The following is a 23,316-nucleotide window of genomic DNA, read 5'->3' on the forward strand; positions in this document are numbered from 1 at the left end:
CCAAAGCAAGAACATACCACAAAACCTCACCTGAAACCAGAAATGTTTGGCCAGAACAGAAGCAACGGTTGAGTCTTGAAACGTTTCGAAAATGTTTACTAAACTGCCACTAGTTTCCAGACATAAACGGCAAAGTTGTGCCGAATTTGAATTCATTTTATCGAAATTTGCAGCGGCATCAACAAATCAAAACAAAAACAATTCAGTTTGACAGTCCATCCAGGTGAACCACCTAGAAGTCGCAGACTTTGTAGTAGATCTCAAATTTTGCTTTTTGGGTATAAAAACGAATTGCTCCTGGTATCTACACCGGAAATGAAATCACAGTAGACTCTATGTTTCTTTTGCAAGTTCTTTATTCAGTATCAATGCTAGGTATTCGGTCAAAATAACCCCACCAAAATAACGAATTGTAGTAATAACTAATGTCAAAAAAATTATTGGAAAAATGACGATATGACCAGTATATCGACAAAATTCGAGGATATCGACAGAATTCGAGGATATCGACTATATTCGAGTCTATCGATAGTATTCGAGTCTATCGACTATATTCGAGGATATCGACAGAATTCGAGGATAACGACTATATTCGAGGATATCGACTATATTCGAGGATATCGACTATATTCGAGGATATCGACTATATTCGAGGATATCGACTATATTCGAGGATATCGACTATATTCGAGGATATCGACTATATTCGAGGATATCGACTATATTCGAGGATAACGACTATATTCGAGGATATCGACAATATTCGAGAATATCGACTATATTCGAGGATATCGACTTTATTCGAGGATATCGACTATATTCGAGGATATCGACTATATACGAGTTCGACTGTAATTGGAAGATATAAAAATTGTGGCTAAAACTTGCCTCTTTTTTTTCACCGGGGTTATTTTGGTAGTAGTTATTTTGTCTCGTACGACGCACAATACGTCACCCTCAGCGATATCAGTTATTTTGTAAGTAAGATAAAGGACTTGCGTCACATTTACCCTTTAAGGGTTTTTTGACTGATGAATGCTACGAGTAGTGCTATGAAAAAATCTTAGACGGTCAGTAGAAAGCCTTCACTGAATCTCTTGAATACTTTTGTGCACGAGACCACCATTTTTAGTTGCTGTTTGTTAACACTTAGGATTTCAAAGTAAACTTTAAAAATATTTCAGATCGCAGCGCTGATTGAAGTAAAAGTCGGGCAGGGTACACTTCACTGAAGTATTACTTCAGTCAAAGCACGACAGTTTTGCTCTGTCGTGGTCAAAGTCATTGTTTTGCTTCGCAACAATCAACATCATAGGCTGTGTTGCTAAATTTATTCATCAACCACTGCTTTAGCTGTTGTTTCAGTTTCGCTAGGCGCTATTTGCTTGATCCTTTCCTTTTCTTCTTTGTCTCTGGTCCATTCTTCTAGATGCGCCTTTTTCCGATGTGAATACATGTTAGCATTCGATTTGAACGTCCTATTGCAGTACGGACAACTGTATAAATCTTCACCTGTGTGAAGGGCTATGTGTTCCTATAAAAGGGACATTCCAGTTGATTCGGCAAGGAGTTCAGATGACTGATTAATTTACCTTCAAATTTTTCGGTGTCTTGAATGCTTTGTCGCAATATGTACACCTGAAACGCTTAGAATGTGAACCTGATCTTTACAAACAGTTCGATAGAGAGATTGCTTACTGATGTTTTCTTTCGCCATGAGCATTTCGAATATGAATGGCCAGCAATCGTTTGTTCTGCACCTGTTTCTTGCAAATAGGACAATTGTGGACTTTCCCTTCCTGCTTTTCTTGATGTATTTTTAAATGGTGCCGAAGATAACGCTGATGCTTCACCCTGAAAGGACATTTCATTTGTTCAACCTCATACGTATGCGACAAATTGACATCTCAATTCGTACCAAGTACCGCAAATGTTGCATTGAGCTTTAGGCAGCGGTGTTGTTGAATGTTCCAATTCTATGTGGTATTTCAAATCGTTTTTACTTTTGAATGATCTACCGCATGCTTCACATATGTTATTTATAGAGGGGCCATGATCAGTGTTCATGTGTTTTGTCAGTTTGTACCTTGTCGGAAAACTGAAATTAAATTAGATCAAATAAACAGCGAGTCAAATGGAGAGCATCACAGACAATCTAGCTTACATTATGTCACACTGCTCGCAACGAAATGTATCTCTCATGTCTGTGGAATGTTTTTCTCGAACGTGATAGTTCAGCATTGATGAAGATATGTAAGTTCTTGGACAGAAGCTGCATGTGTAAGCATTGGCACGCCCGTGACATTTCGTGTGTTCACGCAGTATAGTTCGGCTCAGACAACTTTTACCACACTGATCACAGCGGTGTGCGTCTGGATTAACGTGATACTGAATATGGTCAAGTATTCCGGAGCGTTGGTAATACTTATTTCCACAGCAGATCAAATGGCCACTTGTTTTGTGCACTTGGCGATAATGTTTTCTCACAGTTGCTAAAGTGTCGAATTCGACGTCACTGCAAATATCGCATTTCATCGTAAAGAATTTGCGAATCTCTGCGTCCTGCCTCTCTATCTCAGATGGACTAGGTAGATATCTGCTAGGCTTATCAAGGGAAGGCTCGTTATCATTGTTAATGGCTTGCTCTCCTTCGCCTACAAAAAGAGAATTGTGGTTCGGTACTGGCGTAAAGCTGTCGAGAACAAATACTTTGATCGCCGCTTTTCTCGTCGTTATCTTCATCACAACTGTTTTCCATGCTTGGTGTCTGCGTGTCGTCAGTCTTTATTGTAACACCCGTTTCTTCTTCGTATTTTTCTACAAAGAGGAAAGCTTCCACCGCTGCCTCTATAGGACTGACACCTCGCTCTTGCTTTATTTCATCAACCAAAACGATTGAGTTGAAGTAATTCTCATGGCGTAACTCCAGTCGCTTGTAGAAATGGTGAAAGGTTTTCGTTTGGCTCCAACATATTTCACACACCCATTCTGGCATGCCGTCATCCTTATTAATCTACAGAATTGAAAAGGTGAACTCAGTAGATACCAAAGCAACATAATACCACAAAACCGACAAAACCTCACCTGAAACCAGAAATGTTTGGCCAAAACAGAATCAACAGTTGAGTCTTGAAACGTTTCGAAAATGTTTACTAAACCGTTACTAGTTTCCAGACATAAGCGGCAAATTTGTGTCGAATTTGAATTCATTTTATCGAAATGATTATTTGCAGCGGCATCAACACATTAAATCAAAACAAAAACAGTAGAATAGTTAAGTACGAAAACAGACTAGATGTGCTGGGTTGATGGCTGTCACTTATTTTTCCATACAAAAATATTGCAAAAGTGAACGATCGTAATTACAAGTGAGCAGCGTGAGCAGGCGTAATATTTTTGTATGGAAAAAGTGACAGCCATCAACCCAGCACATCTAGTCTTTTTTCGTACTTAACTATTCCATTCAGTTTGAGAGTACATCCAGGTGAACCACCTATAGACTGTTATGATCAGAGCGAGAGATCCGAAGACTAGTTAATTTAACTTGCCTTGGGGTACTTGTCAAAATATTGCTTTCTCTTTCAACGTGTTACGTTGAGAGCGAGAGGACCGAAGACCAGTTTATTATAAGTTGCCTTGGGGTACTTGTCAAAATATTTCTATCTCTTTCATCATAACACTCTATAGAAGTCGTAGGATTTGTAGTAGATTAGTTTAGAAACGAGTTTAAAAAACTTAGACGCCTTCCAACTTCTCATTTTTTGTTCAAACTTAGAACGCAATGCTAAAGTTTTTGTGCACCGGGCAATTAAAATGCGACATATTTTACCATGATTTTTTGTTATGAAATGTCAGGTTTTCACGAATCGTGCGGTAAAAATTTTTCATTTCTATACGATTTATCGTGTAAGAACGGTTTTGAATAAATATTTAATATGGTAAATATGAAGTGTGTATGTTCTCAAGTAAATTGATGTGTTTTGTCTATTTCAGCACAAAAAGTTGTTCGTACCAAGACAGGAAATGACGATTTTTTCAGCAACAGTCTTAAGTTTTCCTTACGAGCGAAGCGAGACGAAAAATACTATTTCTTTATAATGTAATTCATAATATTATGACCTAGCGGAACAACAGTTCATCAGTTATGTTATTTCAATTTCAAATCCAAATTGAAATCCACAAATACTTTCGACGACGACTCAAATGTGCCCAAATGTCAAAAACGAACTGCTCCTGGAAATGAAATCACAGTAGACTCTATGTTTCTTTTACAAGTTGTTTATTCAGTATCAGTGCTACGAGCTAGTGCTATGAATAAATCTAATACCATCAGCAGAAAACATTTTACTGAATCCCTTGAATATTTTTGCGACGAGACCACCATTTTTAGTTGCTGTTTAAATTAGGATTTGGATCAAAGCAACGCACTACAGTGTAAAATTTTGATCGAAGGGAGCTTGAAAATTATTTCAGATCGCAGCCCAGATGGGAGTAAGAGTTACTATTTTTCGAAAATATTTACTAAACCGCCACTAGTTTCTAGACATAAACGGCAAAGTTGCGTCGAATTCATTTCCTTAAAAATGGTGTTAATTCCTCGCATCAAGACAACATCAAAACATAAACAACTTAAGAGCTGGACAGTACATTTAGGTGCAATAATAAGACCAAGATACACCATCCAGCTGATCCACCTTTCAGTCCAGATTTGTAGTAGATTTTAAGTTTTGATTTTTTGTGGTTTAATTTCTAAAAATGAATTTAAGAAACTGGAAAAACCACGAAATACTGTCGCTGTCGTTAAAGAAATCAAGAAAGCTAGATTCCGTCAGGTCAGAACCTATACCACAAAGGCGAATGTCATCGAAATGCGACGATGATTAGATGTATGTACCCTTTACTGAAACCAGGGAAATCATATGGGGCAATATTTAGAATGCTGCCTTCTCAGATTGGAGTTAAAGTCGATAACACTTCAATAAAAGTCATCTAATAGTTGATTGCGTTGCTAGATTTATTCATCAACCACCATTGTTGCTGTGGTTTCAGTTTCACTAGGTGCTACTTGATTGCATCTGTCCTTTTCTGCTTTGTCTCTGGTCCACTCTGCTAAATGGACCTTCTTACGATGATTGTACAGGTTCGAATTCGATTTAAAAGTCCTGTCGCAATACGCACAACTATACAAATCTGCACCAGTGTGAAGTGCTGCCATGTGTTCCTGTCAAGGATTTTAATGGATTAATTCGTTAATTCCAGAAATGCCAAGGATTCCAGATGGATGGTTTAGTTACCTTTATGCCTTGACTCGTCCTGAATGCCTTATCGCAAAGTGTACACCTGAAAATGAAAATCCCAAATTGAGACGGAACAACTGATCTTTTGAGTGCGTCGGAAGTGAGTTTACTTATGATTTCGTTCGCCATGAGCACATCTGATATGACTGGCTAATGACCGTTTACTCTGCACCTTTTTCTTACAAATCGGACAACTGGCAGCCTGTGAGTTACCATCCTGAGCTTCCTGCATTTCTTGGTGCATTTTAAAATGGTGCCAAAGATTACGTTCATGTTTCAACCTGGAAATACATTTCATAGTTCAACTTGGTGACCTGCGATCAATTGAAATCTTAATTTTGTACCAAGTACCGCAGATGTCGCACTGAACTTTCGGCGGAGGTGTTGTAGAATGCTCTATATCTTTGTGGTTTTGAAGACTGGCATTGCGTTTGAACGCGCGACCGCATATCTCGCAAACGTGATCCAACGAAGAGTCATGAACGTTCCTTATGTGAGAGGTTAGTGACATTTTTGACTGGAAACTGAAAGTAAATCGAAACGACGCATTAAGGCTGCGCTTGATTGCGATATTGAGTCAAAAGCTTACTTCTTGTCACACTGGTCGCAAGGAAATGTTTCAGACGAATCCGTTGGATGTTTGTGTTGAACATGATATTTCAGTGATTTGGCGGTCGTGCAAATCTTCGAACATAAGCTACATTTATAGCCACGCAAATTCAGTGGTATGTGAATTTTCGAGTGTAGTTTCAGTCCATATTTGTCTTTAAAACTTTTGCCACATTGCTCGCAGCGGTGTGCTTCTGGATTAACGTGGTTCCGCACGTGATCTAGCATCCTGTAGCGGAACTTAAATTTCTTTTCGCAACAGATCAAATAACCGCTCGTCTTGTGCACTTGACGATAATGTTTTCTCGCTCTTTTTAATGTATCGAGATCGACGTCACTGCAAATTTCGCATTTCATTCTGAAAAATTTACGAATCTCTGCGTCCTGTTTCTCTATTTCTGATCGACTGTGCGAGATAATTCTATTAGGCTTATCAAAGGACAGCTTGTCCTCGTCTTCAGTGGATTCACCATCTTCACCTACAAAAAACATTATGGTCCAGTATTGGCGTAAAGCGACAACCAAGAAATTCTTAAAAAAATGTTTTACTTTGATCGCCGCTATTATCGTTGCTATCTTCATCAGAACTATTGCACTTGCTCAGTGCCTGCGTGTCAGTCGTTATTGTCATGACCTTTTCCTCTTCACATTTAACTATGTTTAAATCAGCTTCCAATGCTTCACCCATAGGACTGACACTTCGCTCTTGCTTAATTTCATCAACTTTGACCAAGACGATTGAGTTCAAGCAATTCTTATGGCGGAACTCCAATCTCTTGTAGAAATGGTGGAACGTTTTCGTTTGGATCCAACATATTTCACACACCCATTCCGGCATACCGTCATCTTTATTAATCTACAGAATCGAACATGTAACACCAACAAAACTATCACAGCATCACAATCTCACCTGGAACCAGAAATGTTTAGCCAAAACTGAGGCGATGGTTGAGCCTTGAAACGTTTCGAAAATGTTAAGTAGGCCATCACTAGTTTCCAGACATAAACGGCATATTTGGGTCGAATTCGAATTCATTTCGTCGGAATGAGCATTCGAAACAACATAACATCAAAAAATAAACAACTTGAGAGTTTGACAGCTAATTCAGGAGAATACAATGCCAAAATGCACTCAATAACCTTAGATCTGTTCCAAGTGCAGTTGTAAAGTGCAGTTTACTGTCAAACGTCATCCACAGAGCCACAACCTCAATGCTTTTACATACATTTTGTTTGGTTAAGCTGTCTGTGGATGACGTTTGACATTTCTATGTTGCACTCGGAACACACCTATCAGCTGATCGACTCTTCAGTCCGAAGGATTGGTAGTAGATTTGAGATTTGATTTTTGCGCGGTTTCAGGGGCGACAAATCGATCGTCATTTCAATTTTTCAGCTAAATCCGAATTCAAAATTTAAACATGGTCCTGCGTTGTTTCTGTAAATGTAATCACGGCAGAGTGAAATAAATCATTGGATCACAAAGGTGTACTGTTTTGGAAGTTCGGTTCTTGCAATTTGCCCCCTGACCTTTTCGTCTCAGGCTAAGCAAAATTGGCATATACAAGGTTGTTTGCTCTCTGCCGTGATGGAATAAATGAAAACTACGAGATGACAATTAAAAAAACAAAGTTCTTTCAGAATCTAGCACTTAGCATGTATAGGCTATTGGCATTGAAATATAGATCGTTTCAAGGCCAGTCTGAAATGCCATCCACGTTAAAAAAGTCAAGGTTCTTTCAGAACCTTGAAAAAAATCTAATACAAATGAATTAATGAACGAAACATTTAACGAAACTTAAGTGGGGTACCGTATCTTGACCAATTCATTCTAAAACATTCTGAGTCTACTGTAATCATAGTACTACGTTTCTGTCTTACAGACAGACATGCAGCTTTGGAATGAGTGTATGTGTAAGGTAGACTCAAAATTCGACATTTCACATGTTTGGAGGTGGAGCGATTCAGTGAATATTTTCTATACAAAAATTTTAAACTCTGAAGTTTGTGAAGCCGCCACTAGCAGATCAGAGGACTCCTACTCATTTTTTTTCAGAACTATGGTTAGATATAGCATCGACTAAAACCTGTCTTTGAAATTAAATGATTGTCCTTTTGACTATTGCCTTCAGATACGCGACCATCATTCTTAGCAATGCTCTGACATAGCATTGTTCTAAGTGATTTTAGTTACTATAGCATTTAGAACCTAGTTCGATATTACTTGATTGTCAGATTGGAGTTGGAGTATAAAAGTGGACCTTAGAGAATACTTCAATCAACGTGACCTACTTGCTTCGCCACAAACATCATAGTTGATTGCGTTGCTAGATTTATTAATCAACCATCATTTTAGCTAGTCTGTCAGTTTCACTAGGTGCGTTTTGATTGCATTGATTCTTTTCTGCTCTGTCTCTGGTCCATTCTGCTAAATGAGCCTTCTTACGATGATTGTACATGTTCGCATTTGATTTGAAAGTCTTATCACAGTACGTACAGCTGTACAAATCTGCTCCTGTGTGAAGTGCTGCTATGTGTTCCTGTCAGGGAATTATAATAGGTTTATTTGTTCATTTCAGAAATTCCAAGAATTCCAGATGGATGGTAGAGTTACCTTTAAGCCTTGACTCGTCTTGAATGCTTTGTCGCACAATGAACACCTGAAAATTAAAATTCGAACTTCACCTTGAACAACCGATGTTTGAATGAGTCAGAGGTGAGTTACTTATGATTTCGTTCACCATGAGCGTATTTGATATGACTGGCTAATAACCGTTTGCTCTGCATCTTTTTGTTACAGGTCGGACAACTGGCAGCCTGTAAGTTACCGTTCTGAGCTTCCTGCATTTCTTGGTGTATTTTTAAATGGTGCCAAAGATTACGTTCATGTTTCAACCTGGAAATACATTTCATTGTTCAACTTGGTGACCTACGATCAATTGAAATCTTAATTTTGTACCAAGTACCGCAGATGTCGCACTGAACTTTCGGCGGTGGTGTTGTTGAATGCTCAATTTTTTTGTGGTTTTGAAGACTAACTTTACCTTTGAACGCGCGACCGCATATCTCGCAAACGTGATCCAGCGAAGAGTTATGAACGTTCCTTATGTGACCGGTTAGTGACATTTTCGACTGGAAACTGAAAGTAAATCGAAACGACGTATTAGGCTGCGCTTGATTGCGATATTAAGTCAAAAGCTTACATCTTGTCACACTGGTCGCAAGGAAATGTCTCAGACGAATCCGTTGGATGTTTGTGTTGAACATGATATGTCAGTGATTTGGCGGTCGTGCAAATCCTCGTACATAAGCTACATTTATGGCCACGCAAATTCAGTGGTATGTGAATTTTCGAGTGTAGTTTCAGTCTCTGTTTGTCTTTAAAACTTTTGCCACATTGCTCGCAGCGGTGCGCGTCTGGATTAACGTGATAACGGACGTGATCTAGCATCCTGTAGCGGAACTTAAATTTTCTTTCGCAACAGATCAAATAGCCGCTCGTCTTGTGCACTTGACGATAATGTTTCCTCGCTCCTTTTAATGTATCGAGATCGACGTCACTGCAAATTTCGCATTTCATTCTGAAAAATTTACGAATCTCTGCGTCCTGTTCCTCTATTTCTGATCGACTGTGCGAGATAATTCTATTAGGCTTATCAAAGGAAAGCTTGTCCTCGTCTTCAGTGGATTCACCATCTTCACCTACAAAAAACATTATGGTCCAGTATTGGCGTAAAGCGACAACCAAGGAATTCTAACAAAAATGTTTTACTTTGATCGCCGCTATTATCGTTGCTATCTTCATCAGAACTTTTGCACTTGCTCAGTGCCTGCGTGTCAGTCGTTATTGTCATGACCTTTTCCTCTTCACATTTAACTATGTTTAAATCAGCTTCCAATGCTTCACCCATAGGACTGACACTTCGCTCTTGCTTTATTTCATCAACTTTGACCAAGACGATTGAGTTCAAGGAATTCTTATGGCGGAACTCCAATCTCTTGTAGAAATGGTGGAACGTTTTCGTTTGGATCCAACATATTTCACACACCCATTCCGGCATACCGTCATCTTTATTAATCTACAGAATCGAACATGTAACACCAACAAAACTATCACAGCATCACAATCTCACCTGGAACCAGAAATGTTTAGCCAAAACTGAGGCGATGGTTGAGCCTTGAAACGTTTCGAAAATGTTAAGTAGGCCTACACTAGTTTCCAGACACAAACGGCATATTCGGCTCGAATTCGAATTCATTTCGTCGGAATGAGCATTCGAAACCACACAGCATCAAAAGATAAACAACTTAAGAGTTTGACAGCTAATTCAGTAGAATACTATGTCAAAATGCTCTCAATAACACCTTAGATCTGTTCCAAGTGCAGTTTACTGTCAAACGTCATCCACAGAGCCATAACCTCAACGCTTTCCCATACTTTTTAAAAGGTCCGATGGATTGGTAGTAGATTTGAGATTTGGATTTTTTGCGCGGTTTCAGCGGAACCACAAACCGTTCGGCATTTCAATTTTTCAGCAAAATCCGAATTTAAAATTGGTCTTAAACATATGTGATTCTGACCTTCTAGTGTCAGAAATGAAAACCACGAGAAGACAATTAAAAAGACAAAGCTCTTACACAATGTAGCACTTAGCACGAAGGCTATTGGTACTGAAATATGACGAATTCAGTTGTAGCACTCAAGCTTCCAAGCAGCTATGTATGAGTGTTTGCGTAAAGTAGACTTTGACATCTAACATTGGAGTGTTCATGCTTGCAGTTGAAGTGCTATGACATTCTGTATAAAAATTGTAGACATTTTTTAGAATAATATTACACAAAAAGTTCGTTGAGGAAATGAGCCACTGGCAGATTTTAATGATAAGATCCTTACAGTCAAAGGCAGTCAATTTTCAGCATAAATTTGCTTCAGCTGTTTTTCAGCTGATCCACACATACAATCAAAACTGGTTTTCCTTGTTTATACGGTTAAAGCCGCTACACGCACGCGCATGATAGTGGTAAAACCGTATAAAGACGTATAAACGGTTGTGATTGTTTGTATGGATCAGCTGAAAAACAGCTGAAGCTAATTTATGCTGAAAATTGACTGCCTTTGACTGTACTCCCTTTTCAGAACGTTGGTTAGATTGGATCCCTCGACCTCTGAAGAAAAGCAGGAGGAAATCTTTTGATTATTGCCGTTTGATACGCGACCATCATTCTTAATAACCTAGTATTTAGAACGCAGTTCGATATCACTTGATTGTCAGGTCAGAGTGGGTGTATAGTAGTCGGGCAGTCGAAATCATTCTTTCGCATCGCACAAAAAACATCATTGATTCCGTTGCAAGATTTATTCATCAACCACTGTCTTAGCTGTTGTTTCAGTTTCACTAGGTGTTTCTTGATTGCATATCTCCTTTTCTGCTTTGTCTCTGGTCCACTCTGCTAAATGGACCTTCTTACGATGATTGTACATGTTCGCTCTCGATTTGAAAGTCCTATCACAGTACGCACAACTGTACAAATCTGCACCAGTGTGAAGTGCTGCTATGTGTTCCTGTCAATTGGGAATTAGAATAGATTTGTTCGTTAATTCCAGGAATATGTCAAGGATTCCAGATGGAAAGTAGAGCTACCTTTAAGCCCTGACTCGTTTTGAATGCCTTGTCGCACAATGTACACCTGAAAATTAAAATGCGAACATGACTTTGAACAACCGATTTTTGAGTGAGTCAGAATTGGATTACTTATAATTTCGTTCGCCATGAGAGCATCTGATATGCACACTCAACAACCGCTTGTTCTGCACCTTTTTCTTACAAATCGGGCAACTCAGAGCCTTTGCGTTGCCGTTCTGAGCATCTTTCATTTCCTGATGTAATTTTAAATGTGCCGCAAGGCGTCCTTTATGCTTTAACCTACGGTAAACATTTGATTGTTCAAAACACTGAACTGCGCAAAATTCAGATTTTAAATTGCATACCAAGTTCCGCAAATGTCGCACTGAACTTTCGGCGGCGGTGTTGTAGAATGTTCCAATTCCTTATGGATTTGCAGATTTAATTTGTTTTTATATTTACGACCACATATCTCACAAATGTGTTCCGGCCATTGACCATGAACGTTTTTTATGTGAATGGTTAGCAATAGCTTTGTCCGGAAGCTAAAGTGAAATAATAGAAGAAATGGGTCAATTAATCGATATTATTGTGGCTCCAACTCTTGGTTACTCTAGGTAACATATGGCATGTTTAACATGATATTTGAACAAGGATTGTAAGTAAAAGACCGAAAAGACTTACGTTTTGACACACTGGTCGCAAGGAAATTTTACGCTCGTATCCGCGGAATGTCTATCTTGAACGTGGTAATTTAACTTAGCTGCGGAGGGGAACGTTTTTGAACAAAGACTGCATTTATGCGCACGGATGTGACACTTCATATGAGTTTTCAGCAGATTTCTGCTTGCAAATCTTTTATCGCACTGGTCGCAGCGATGTGCGTCTGGATTAACATGATACTGGATATGGTCCATCATCAGAAAGCGTGACGCGTACTTATTTCCACAGCAAACCAAATATCCTTTAGCTACTTTATGCACTTGACGATAATGTTTCCTCATTTTCTTCAATGTGTCGAAATCAACGTCACTGCAAAAATCGCATTTCATCGGGAAAAATTTACGAATCTCTGCATCCTGTCGCTCGATTTCCGATCGACTGATCGAGTTATATCTTCTAGGCTTATCAACGGATGGTTCATTATCATCGTCAAAGGATCCCTTAGCTTCACCTAAAAGAGATTATGGTCCGCTACTGGCGTAAAACGACAACCAATAAATGTTACAAAAAATACTTTGAGAGCCCCTATTGTCGTCATCATCTTCATCACAACTGTTTTCCATGCTTGGTGTCTGCATGTCGTCAGTCTTTATTGTTATATCCGTTTCTTCTTCGCATTTGTCTACAAAGAGAAAAGCTTCCACCGCTGCCTCTACAGGACTGACACATCGCTCTTGCTTTATTTCATCAACCAAACCGATTGAGTTGAAGTAGTTCTGATGGCGTAACTCTAATCGCTTGTAGAAGTGGTGAAATGTTTTCGTTTGGCTCCAACACATTTCACACACCCATTCCGGCATATTATCATCCTACAGAATTGAATGGTTGAATTCAGTCAACACCGAAGTAACTATATCACAACCTCACCTGAAACCAGAAATGTTTTGCCAAAACTGAAGCGATGGTTGAGTCTTGAAACTGTTCGAAAATGTTTACTAAGCCGTCACTACTTTCCAAACATAGGCGGCAAAGCAGCTTCGAGCTCGAATTCATTTTACTGAAATGATTATTTGCATAAACATCAGCAGATCAAAATAAACGACTTCTAAGACTTTGTTAGTAAACAATAATGCCAAAAGATGTACCATCAGCTGATTCAGTCCAATGGATTTGTAGTAGATTGAAGTTTAAATTTTTTTTGGTGTCATTTCTAAAAATGAGTTGAAGACACTTTATGTCTTTCTTATCCTTGCTGCGCCGAAACTTTGTTCTTGGAATCCCAGTGCTAGATTTTTTACGTCTGTTTTAATGTAATTCTGGGCGGGACAAAAAATCATTTTTCAGTTTCATCATTTAAATTTTTCAACAAATCCTTATTTGTGTGTCGTTAACAACATCAAACGAGCTCGTGAAAGACATTCACAAGCTAAAGGTTCTTTAAGAATCTAGTAAGATTCATCTGGCAAGGCCAGCTCTGACTCCGGGCAATATATGATGTTGGGCTCAATGAGGTGTTTTTCTTGTCCGGAAGGCTTAAATATTGGACCCATATCTTCTTTTAGAATTTAAAAAAATAGTTTAGGCATGTAGAGCGACTCATTTGTACAAATATACGAATGCGTTGGTTAGAGCAGCAAAAAAGATCTACACCACTATGCTACTCTCTTCTTACCAACGCTTTGGTACATTTGTACAAATGCCTTGCTCCCCATGCCTAAACTATTTTCTAAAATTCTAAAAACAGATAAGGGTACAATATATGGGCCTTCCGCACCAGAAAAACACCTCATTGAGCCCAATAACCCATATTGCCCGGAGTCAGAGCTGGCCTGGCATTGAAATATTCGGTGGATGGATACAAAAATATTTAGCACACCAAAAGTGCCCTCCAATAAAATCAGGGAGATGATATGGGGGTCTGGGAAACTTAGTTATACCTAGATTATACCTCTTTGAGTGAGGCCTTTATACACGACCATGACTTTTAGTCATTATTTACTATAGTCCGAAGCAGATCAAGTTGGTTCTCCAAATAACGCAGAATTTTTACCAAACCAATCTTAGAGCGAACTCGAGACGAATTAGAGTGTAGATTGGAGTCGAACAGAGAATATTTCAGTAAAAGTCGTCTGTTTGCCACAAACACCATAAATCATTGCGTCTTGCTATATTTATTCATCCACCACTTTGGCAAAATTGTACTTTAGGGGGCAAGATTTAAGTTTTTTGGGATGGGATCCATAGGAGCAGGTCTCAGTTTCGCTGGGAGCGGCTTGATTGCAGCTATCTTTTTCTGCTCTGTCTCTGGCCCATTCTGCTACATGGGCCTTCTTCCGATGATTGTACATGTTCGCACTGGATTTGAAAGTTTTATCGCAGTACGTACAACTGTACAAATCTACACCAGTGTGAAGTGCTGCTATGTGTTCCTACAGAATTGATTCGGTTTTAATTGAGATGGAGATGCATGGTTATGATAATGTTACCTTTAGGATTGTAGCCTTTCTGAATGCTTTGTCGCAAAGTGTACACCTGAAAAAACAATCAGTATGCAAAACGGACCGACTCACACTGTTCGACCGAACATTTACTTACTGATGTTTTCGTTCGCCATGAGAATTTCGAATATGGCAGTCCAACAATCGCTTGTTCTGCACGTTTTTCTTACAAATCGGGCAATTGAGAAACTTTGCATCGCCGTCCTGAGCATCTTGCATTTCCTGATGGTTTCTCATATAATGTTGATGAAGGCGACGTTTATGCTTCAACCTGAAAATATTGTATTGGGCAATACAGAGCTGCGGTCTAACAATTCAGATTGTGACTCCTACCAAACACCACAAATGTCACATTGAGCTTTCGGCAGTGGTATTGTTCGATGTTCCACTTCTATGTGGTGTTTCAAATCGGGTTTGTTTTTGAATGCTCGGCCGCATCCTTCACAAATGTGATTTATAGACGGGCCATGAACGGTTTTCATGTGTCTTGTCAGTTTGTACCTTGTCGGAAAACTGAAATTAAATTAGAACAAAAACCATTGGGTCAAATGGAGGGCATGACAGGCGGCAATCAAGCTTACATTATGTCACACTGGTTGCAAGGAAATTTATCGCTCGTATCCGTGGAATGCTTTTCTCGAATGTGATAGTTCAGCTTTGCTACGGATATGTAAGTTTTGGGACACAAGCTGCATGTGTAGTCATGGGCGAGTTCGTGACATTTTATGTGATCACTCAGTATCTTTCTGTTTCTATAACTTTTACCACACTGGTCGCATCGGTGTGCGTCTGGATTAACATGATACTGGATATGGTCCAGTATTCCGGAGCGTTTGTAATACTTATTTCCACAGCAGATCAAATGACCACGTTTCTTGTGCGCTTGGCGATAATGTTTTCTCACTTTTTCTAAAGTGTCGAGTTCGACGTCACTGCAAATGTCGCATTTCATTGTGAAAAATCTGCGAATCTCTGCGTCCTGCCGCTCGATTTCATATGCACTGAGCAAGTTATATCTACTAGGCTTATCAAGTGAAGGCTCGTTATCATTGTCAATGGCTTGCTCTGCTTCATCTACGAAATACAAAAGGAGATCATGATTCGGTACTGGTGTAAAACGAGAACAGCTAAAATAATACTTTGAACACCCATATTATCGTCGTCATCTTCGTCATAACTGTTTTCCATGCTTGGTGTCTGCGTATCGTCAGTCTTAATTGTAATATCCGTTTCTTCTTCGCATTTGCCTACAAAAAGACCAGCTTCCAACGCTGTCTCGATAGGACTCAAACTTCTTCGCTCTTGCTTTATTTCGTCAACTTTGACCAAGACGATCGAATTCATGCAATTCTGATGTAGTAACTCCAGTCGCTTGTAGAAATGGTGAAATGTTCTCGTTTGGCTCCAACATATTTCACACACCCATTCCGGCATACCGTCATCTTTATTAATCTACAGAATTGAAAAGGTGAACTCAGTTGACACCAAAGCCACTATCCCAATACTACAAAACCTCACCTGAAACCAGAAGTGTTCGGCCAAAACTGAAGCAATGGTTGATTCTTGAAACTTTTCGAAAATATTTACTAAACCGACACTGGTTTCCAGACATAAGCGACATATTTGTGTCGAATTTGAATTCATTTTATCGGAATGATTTTATTTTCATCGATATCAACACAAAATCAAAACATAAACAATTTAGTTTGACAGTCCATCCAGGTGAAATCTTGGGATTTGTAGTAGATTTAAGTTTTGATTCTACTTTCTACTTCTCGCTTTTTGTTCAAACTTGGAACGACTTTTTATTTCTTTTTACGTGCTTCTCCTCAGCCCTTGTATAGTAGGAAAGTTTTGCTATCTCAACCTAATACACTGTATGAAAATAAATGAACACTGACATAAGTTGAAAAATTTAATTCGCAAAAAACATAGAGCTACTAGATTATTCAGGTCCCTAGTCAAACAAGCGCTCCTGCCTGGGTTACTTTTACTCTGCCGTGTTTCTACTCGAAGCTTTCGAGTAAGTCTGCACAAATGGTAATTAATTCAACACTTTTCATCTTCCGAAGTTGGGAAATTTATATAGAATTAGATTGTTAGCTGATAGCAACTTTCCTTCTTCTCTTGAATTTTCGTCGAAATTAGTTTTTCAGAGAAATATTTTTTTAAAACCGCACTTTAGTGCTCGACAGTAAGTCCTATCTTGTATCTCTTGTAGAATTAATGCAAAATACAGAAAGCTTTTATTTTCTTAGTTTAAAGCCATTAAAACCAGAAGACGCAGAAGACCTTATTAGGAAAGCAATCGGGAGCGGAGAATGCGAAAAACAAAGAGCTTGATGCCTCATTAAAGTTTACATTTTAAGAATAAGAACTTTGCTATAGTAGATCAATCCATTCAATGTTGGAGTAATCACATTTCAAAAGATTTTCTGACTATCAGGACCATGAACTTTTTAAATTTTAGATAATGATCAATTGTAATAAAAAATTCGAAATGAATCGATTGAGAGCACTTTGATCGAAAGAAGTAATAAAAGATACGATGAAATATATGAAATATATTGTATCAACACGACAATTATTCATTTCTTAGAACACACTCACCATCATATGCATGAGATCGAATTATACATTTAACTTTAACAGAGATCGTATATTATACCCGCGATGAAATTTTTGTATGGATTTATTTATTGTATATTCGTTATAAGTCGCTGAAAATACACGTGTACGTTAATACAAAACGGCAAGTATAAATCCGATTTAGTCACAGCGCTGACAGAGTTTCGGCTGCTTCGAGAGCTCGAAATAAATTCGGAGCGATCTCTTTCGTTAATTCTTTTTTTTTTTTGGAGATGTACGAAAAAGATCACTTTGATGCAATTTCGAAGTCTTGGGAAGCCGAAACTCTGTCTTCAAAAACCAAAATATATAAACAAAACTAAATTGAAATAAAGTTGACTGTATTGGGGGGAGCACCCATTTGAGAGTAAAAACAGTTGCCTAATCCAATTGGAATTCAAACAAAACTGGTTTAGCATATTTTTCATAATATTTGGTGTGTTTATTCTTGTATTCGTTTTTCACTGAAAATCAAACCATTAGATTTAACTACTGTCCGCTACATTCATCTTTTTTTCATTCCATTCCATTCCGTTCGCCTTACAACTCGTTAAATTTCCTAAAACCTTGCTAGAAAATATTTGGATGGTATCAGAATAGCACTTCTTTCGTTACAGACACGCTTCGTGTTAGTTAAAACACGGGCAGAGAATATTTTAGTCAAAATCATTCTTTCGCATCGCACAAAAATCATCATTGATTCCGCTGCTATATTCATGCATCTTCCATGAGTTTACGTAGCTGTGGTTTGAGTTTCAATAGTTGCGACTTGATTACATCTATTCTTTTCTGCTTTGTCCCTGGTCCATTCTGCTAAATGAGCCTTCTTCTGATGCGAGTACATGTTCGCTCTCGATTTGAAAGTTCTATTGCAGTACGTACAACTGTACAAATCTGCTCCAGTGTGAAGTGCTGCTATGTGTTCCTGTCAATGGGGAATTAAAATAAATTTATTCGTTAATTGCAGGGATTCCAGATGGTTAATAGAGTTTCACCTTTAAGCTTAGGCCCGTCTTGAATGCCTTGTCGCACAATGTACACCTGAAATTAAAATGCAAAATACGACCTTGAACAACCGATCTTTGAGTGAGTCAGAATTGGGTTACTTATGATTTCGTTCACCATGAGTGTATTTGATATGCTTGCTCAACAACCGTTTGTTCAGAACCCTTTTCTTACAAATCGGACAACTGACAGGCTGTGAGTTACCGTCCTGAGCAGCTTTCATTTCTTGATGAAATTTTAAATGTGCCCGAAGGCGTCCTTTATACTTTAACCTACGGTAAACATTCGATTGGTCAAAACACTGAACTGCGCAAAATTCAGATTTTAAATTGCATACCAAGTTCCGCATATGTCGCACTGAACTTTCGGCGGCGGTGTTGCAGAATGCACCAATTCCTTATGGTTTTGCAGACTTAATTTGCTTTTATATTTGCGGCCGCATATCTCACAGACGTGGTTCATCGACCGGTCATGCACGTTCCTTATGTGACTAGTTAGCAATGGCTTTGTCCGACAACTGAAATAAAATTAAAAGCCAAACGTTGGGTCTTCGTTCATTGAAATGCGCCATAAAACATAACGCTGGTGGTGCAGGAAATTACTTTTGATGTTTGAACAAAGACGGTAAAAAACTTACATTTTGCTACATTGGTTGCACGGAAATTCTCTGCTCGCATCTTTCGAATGATCATCTCGAACGTGATTTCGCAGTATTGATGCATATGAGTAACTTTTTGTACATAAACTGCATTCATACGCACGTACGTGGCATTTCATATGTGTTTTCAGTGTAACACTGTTTTTAAACTGTCGACTGCACTGATCACAGCTATGTGAGTTGGGATTGACGTGATACTGGATATGGTCCATCATCAATGTACGTGACGTATACTTATTTCCACAACAAATCAAATATCCTTTCGATACTTTGTGCACTTCACGATAATGTTTCCTCATTGTCTTTAATGTGTCGAATTCGACGTCACCGCAAATATCGCATTTATTCGTGAAAAAGCTGAAAATCTCTGTGTCCGAGTGTTGCACTGTTTCCGATCGACTGAGCGACTTATATCTTTTAGGCTTATCAGGAGAAGACTCGTCATCATCATCATCAGTGGTTTGCTCTGCTTCAGCTTCTCCTACAAAAAAAAGAAAGGAATATCATCCGGTACTGGCGTAAAGCTGTCAAAAACAAATACTGTGAGCGCCCCTATTGTCGTCGTCATCTTCATCACAACTGTTTTCCATGCTTGGTGTCTCCATGTCGTCAGTCTTTATTGTTACATCCGTTTCTTCTTCGTATTTGCCTACAGAAAGATCAGCCTCCACTGCGTCCCCCATAGGACTGACACTTCGCTCTTGTTTTATTTCATCAACCTTGACCAAGACGATTGAGTTGAAGTAGTTCTTATGGCGTAACTCTAACCTCTTGTAGAAATGGTGGAATGTTTTCGTTTGGCTCCAACATATTTCACACACCCATTCCGGCATACCGTCATCCTGATTAACCTACAGAATTGAACGGGTGAATTCAATTAATTCTCAACGACAGTATCTCAACCTCACCTGGAACCATAAATGTTCGGCCAAAACTGAAGCGATGGTTGAACCTTCGAACTGTTCGAAAATGTTTACTAAACCGTCACTAGTTTCCAGACATAAACGGCAAAGCTGCTTCGAGCTTGAACTCATTTTATCGAAATGATTATTTTCATCAACACCAACGAAGACATCAACATAACACAATCAAAACATATAAACAGTTTAGTTTGACAGGCCATCCAGTTTTCAGTTCGCGGAATTTGGAGTAGATTTTTACAATTTTGATATTGTTGCGGGTAAATTTAAAAAAAAGTCTGACGTACTGCAGTGTTGAAGCATATTATAGTCATTCGTTGATGTCTCTACTTCTTTGACCACTCATTTTTCTCTTTGCATTCAAAGTATCAAAGCTAAGCATTCGAGGGTTTCAGGCGAAGCTATTTTTACCAAACGAAAGTAGTTGCCGACCGACTGTACTTGGTGATCATTTGTAGTACGTTCAGAAAACTCTTTCAATGAAATACACCTTTTTGCTTCGCTACAATAATTCATTGCAATATTTATTCATCAACATTCATGTTAACTAATCTTCGGTCCTCTCGCTCTCAACGGAACACGTTAAAAAAGAAGCAAATACTTTGAAAAGTATTAAGTTAACTAGACTTCGGTTTTCTCGCTCTGATCATAACATTATGTGCCCTTTGTATGAAATGCCAACTGTCGGAGGCAAAACGGAATGAAAACGGGTGATTGTGAATTCAGACTTAAAACCAATACCAAGATGTACCTGGGTCATCAACCACTTTCAGTTCGTAAGATTGGTAGCAGATTTTTTTGGTTTTGCGGTTAAATTTTTAAGGTAAAGTATAACATTAGCCAGCATAGCACGGACGGTAAAAGTACCATCGACTGGAGCTTTCGATACTTTCACGCAAACGCTTACGAGCCCACCATTTTTAGTCATAGTTTAAAACATCAAATTTAGATTGGATGGAATTTTCAGATCTCTGCCAAGATCGGTGCAAAAGTAGTGACTCAGCCAGAGAATATTTCAATTAAAGTCATCCAATTTCTTTGTAACAACCATCCTAATTCATTGTGTTGCTGCATTTATTCATCAATCACCATTTTAGCTGTTGTTTCGGTTTCACTAGGTGCTAATTGATTGCACCTATCCTTTTCCGCTTTGTCCCTGGTCCATTCTGCTACATGGGCCTTCTTCCGATGATTGTACATGTTCGCATTCGATTTGAATGTTTTATCGCAGTACGGACAACTGTACAGATCTACACCAGTGTGAAGTGCTGCTATGTGTTCCTACAAACAGGGCATTCAAATTGATTCGGCAAGGAGTTCAGATGACTGATTAATTTACCTTCAAATTTTTCGGTATCTTGAATGCTTTGTCGCAAAATGTACACCTGAAACGCTTAGAATGTGAACCTGATCTTTATACAAACAGTTCGATAGAGAGATTGCTTACTGATGTTTTCTTTCGCCATGAGCATTTCGAATATGAACGGCCAGCAATCGTTTGTTCTGCACCTTTTTCTTGCAGATCGGACAATTGAGAATCTTTGCGTTTCCATCCTGAGCTTCCTGCATTTCCTGATGCATTCTTAGATGGTGCCGAAGATAACGCTGATGCTTCACCCTGAAAAGACATTTCTTTGTTCAACATCATACGTCTGCGATAAATTGAAATCTCAATTCGTACCAAGTACCGCAAATGTTGCATTGAGCTTTGGGCAGTGGGGTGGTTGAATGTTCCAATTCTATGTGGTATTTCAAATCGTTTTTACTTTTGAATGTTCGACCGCATACCTCGCAAACGTGACCGAGCGGAAACTCATGAAGGTTTCTTATGTGGCCGGTCAGCGAATACTTTGTCGGATAGCTGAAGTGAAACCAAATATTCTTTCGTGTTTTGGGTTTTTGATACCGAATTGACTTCTACAATTCAAAACAAAACTTACATCTTGCCACAGTGGTCACAAGGAAATTTCTCGCTCTTCGTAGAATGTTTATGTCGCATGTGATTTCTCAGCAACGCTGCAGTTGTGTAAGTTTTAGGACATAAGCTGCACGTATGGGCAGAGGCAGGATCATGAGATTTGATGTGTTTTAACATTGTCTGTCTGTCTTTATAACTTCTACCACATTGGTCACAACGGTGTGCGTCAGGATTAACATGATACTGGATATGCTCTAGCATTGCGCGGCGTGACGAGTACTTATTTCTACAGCAAACCACATACCCTTTCGGTACATTGTGCACGTGACGATAATGTTTTTTCACTTTTCTTAATGTGTCGAGTTGGACGTTGCTGCAAATTGCACATTTCATCGCGTAAAATCTACTAATCTCAGCGTCCACTTTCTCTAGTTTCGATCGATTGTGCAACCTAATTCTGCTAGGATCATCGAGAAAAGGCTGTTCCTCATCGTCAGTCGTTTGCTCAGCTTCACCTACAAGAAAAGATTGTGGTTCTACCGTATCGCCGTTGCCAACAATTACTAAAAATAATACTTTGATCGCCGCTATTGTCGTTGTTATCTTCATTACAACTGCTTTCCGTGCTCGGTGTTTGCATATCATCGTCAGCCTTTATTGTTATATCCGTTTCTTCTTCGCATTTGTCCACTAAGAGATCAGCTTTCGAAGCTTCCTCCATAGGACTGACACTTCGCTCTTGTTTTATTTCATCAACCTTGACCAAGACGATCGAATCGAAGTGATTCTTATGGCGTAACTCCAGTCGCTTGTAGAAATGGTGAAATGTTTTCGTTTGGCTCCAACACATTTCACACACCCATTCCGACATACCGTCATCCTGATTAACCTACAGAATTAAACGGGCGAGGTCAGTTAACTCCCAACATTATCACAACCTCACCTGGAACCAGAAATGTTCGACCAAAACTGAAGCAACGGTTGAGTCTTGAAACTTTTCGAAAATATTTACAAAACCGCCACTAGTTTCCAGACATAAACGGCAAAGTTGTGCCGAATTTGAATTCATTCTTAGTATATTAAATCAAAGCGCTTTATTCAATTAATTGTCGGCTTCAACACAACATCAAAACAATTTACTTTGACAAAGTGGAAAAATAATCCCAAGATGCACCTGGGTCATCAGCTTTCAGTTCGGAAGATTTGTAGTAGATTTTTAGGTTTTGATTTTTCGCGGTTTAATTTTAAAGTGAAACTAACAATAACCTGAGCAAAACACGCAAAGCACCATGTGGAAGTGGCAGCGCCCGGTATTTTTTAACGTAAGGCTTTGGTGCTTTGGCCTGAGATATTGTTGAAGCGGAAAAAGAAAAATTCCTTTTCCAGTTTCCTACTGAATGAGTATGTCAATCGAGTTCCACATTCGTCGTTGTCTGGTTTTATTTAAGATTATGTCCACAGTGAAAATAGTTTATGCCTTCTATTCGACCGTATAA

The 23,316-nt window shown here is 38.8% G+C and overlaps 3 protein-coding genes across 5 annotated transcripts in view; all 3 read right to left on the reverse strand.

Moving 5' to 3' along the window:
• The window catches only part of LOC119080224 (transcription factor grauzone-like), a 32,238-nt gene that overhangs the window by 6,457 nt on the left and 2,465 nt on the right, over positions 1-23,316 (reverse strand). Inside the window, exons 2-3 of one of the 3 annotated variants that reach the window (XM_037188466.1) lie at positions 3,085-3,210; positions 2,710-3,013 (exon numbers count right to left, since the gene is read on the reverse strand). In XM_037188466.1, coding sequence (XP_037044361.1) covers positions 2,710-3,013; positions 3,085-3,210 — 430 coding nt within the window. Of the gene's footprint in view, positions 1-30; positions 210-2,709; positions 3,014-3,084; positions 3,297-23,316 lie in introns of those variants that run through there. The other 2 variants (XM_037188469.1, XM_037188468.1) reach the window with 2 other exon arrangements.
• LOC119081086 (zinc finger protein 91-like) lies at positions 4,993-22,971 on the reverse strand. Its single transcript, XM_037189828.1, has 23 exons — positions 22,764-22,971; positions 15,831-16,143; positions 15,273-15,765; positions 15,025-15,204; positions 14,789-14,962; positions 14,680-14,725; positions 14,374-14,622; positions 12,768-12,990; positions 12,470-12,704; positions 11,549-11,594; positions 11,278-11,469; positions 9,679-9,904; positions 9,501-9,608; positions 8,632-8,755; positions 8,521-8,566; positions 8,252-8,446; positions 6,817-6,975; positions 6,453-6,762; positions 5,887-6,385; positions 5,642-5,821; positions 5,408-5,578; positions 5,295-5,340; positions 4,993-5,221 (listed from the first exon to the last, which is right to left on the reverse strand). The coding sequence occupies exons 1-23, from the start codon at positions 22,887-22,889 to the stop codon at positions 5,015-5,017; spliced, it is 4,548 nt and encodes a 1,515-aa protein (XP_037045723.1). The 5' UTR covers positions 22,890-22,971; the 3' UTR covers positions 4,993-5,014.
• On the reverse strand, positions 11,209-13,337 carry LOC119080225 (transcription factor grauzone-like). Its single transcript, XM_037188471.1, has 7 exons — positions 13,121-13,337; positions 12,768-13,062; positions 12,215-12,704; positions 11,896-12,075; positions 11,660-11,830; positions 11,549-11,594; positions 11,209-11,469 (listed from the first exon to the last, which is right to left on the reverse strand). The coding sequence occupies exons 1-7, from the start codon at positions 13,244-13,246 to the stop codon at positions 11,263-11,265; spliced, it is 1,515 nt and encodes a 504-aa protein (XP_037044366.1). The 5' UTR covers positions 13,247-13,337; the 3' UTR covers positions 11,209-11,262.

Source organism: Bradysia coprophila, unplaced genomic scaffold, assembly GCF_014529535.1.
Source record: "Bradysia coprophila strain Holo2 unplaced genomic scaffold, BU_Bcop_v1 contig_350, whole genome shotgun sequence".
Lineage (NCBI taxonomy): Eukaryota > Metazoa > Arthropoda > Insecta > Diptera > Sciaridae > Bradysia > Bradysia coprophila.

Excerpts from the sequence above, each read along its gene's own strand:
- LOC119080225 (XM_037188471.1), bottom strand. The coding sequence starts at position 13,246 with ATGAATTCGAGCTCGAAGCTGCTTTGCCGCCTATGTTTGGAAAGTAGT. Across the intron at positions 12,076-12,214 it reads TGCGACCAGTGTGTCAAAAC|CTTCCGGACAAAGCTATTGC; the intron begins GTAAGTCTTTTC and ends ATTTCACTTTAG. Across the intron at positions 11,470-11,548 it reads AAACGAGTCAGGGCTTAAAG|GAACACATAGCAGCACTTCA; the intron begins GTAGCTCTACTT and ends CCCAATTGACAG.
- LOC119081086 (XM_037189828.1), bottom strand. The coding sequence starts at position 22,889 with ATGAATTCAAATTCGGCACAACTTTGCCGTTTATGTCTGGAAACTAGT. Across the intron at positions 6,386-6,452 it reads TAATAGCGGCGATCAAAGTA|GTGAAGATGGTGAATCCACT; the intron begins AAACATTTTTTT and ends TGTTTTTTGTAG. Across the intron at positions 5,341-5,407 it reads CATGGCGAACGAAATCATAA|GTGTACACTTTGCGATAAGG; the intron begins GTAAACTCACTT and ends TTTCATTTTCAG.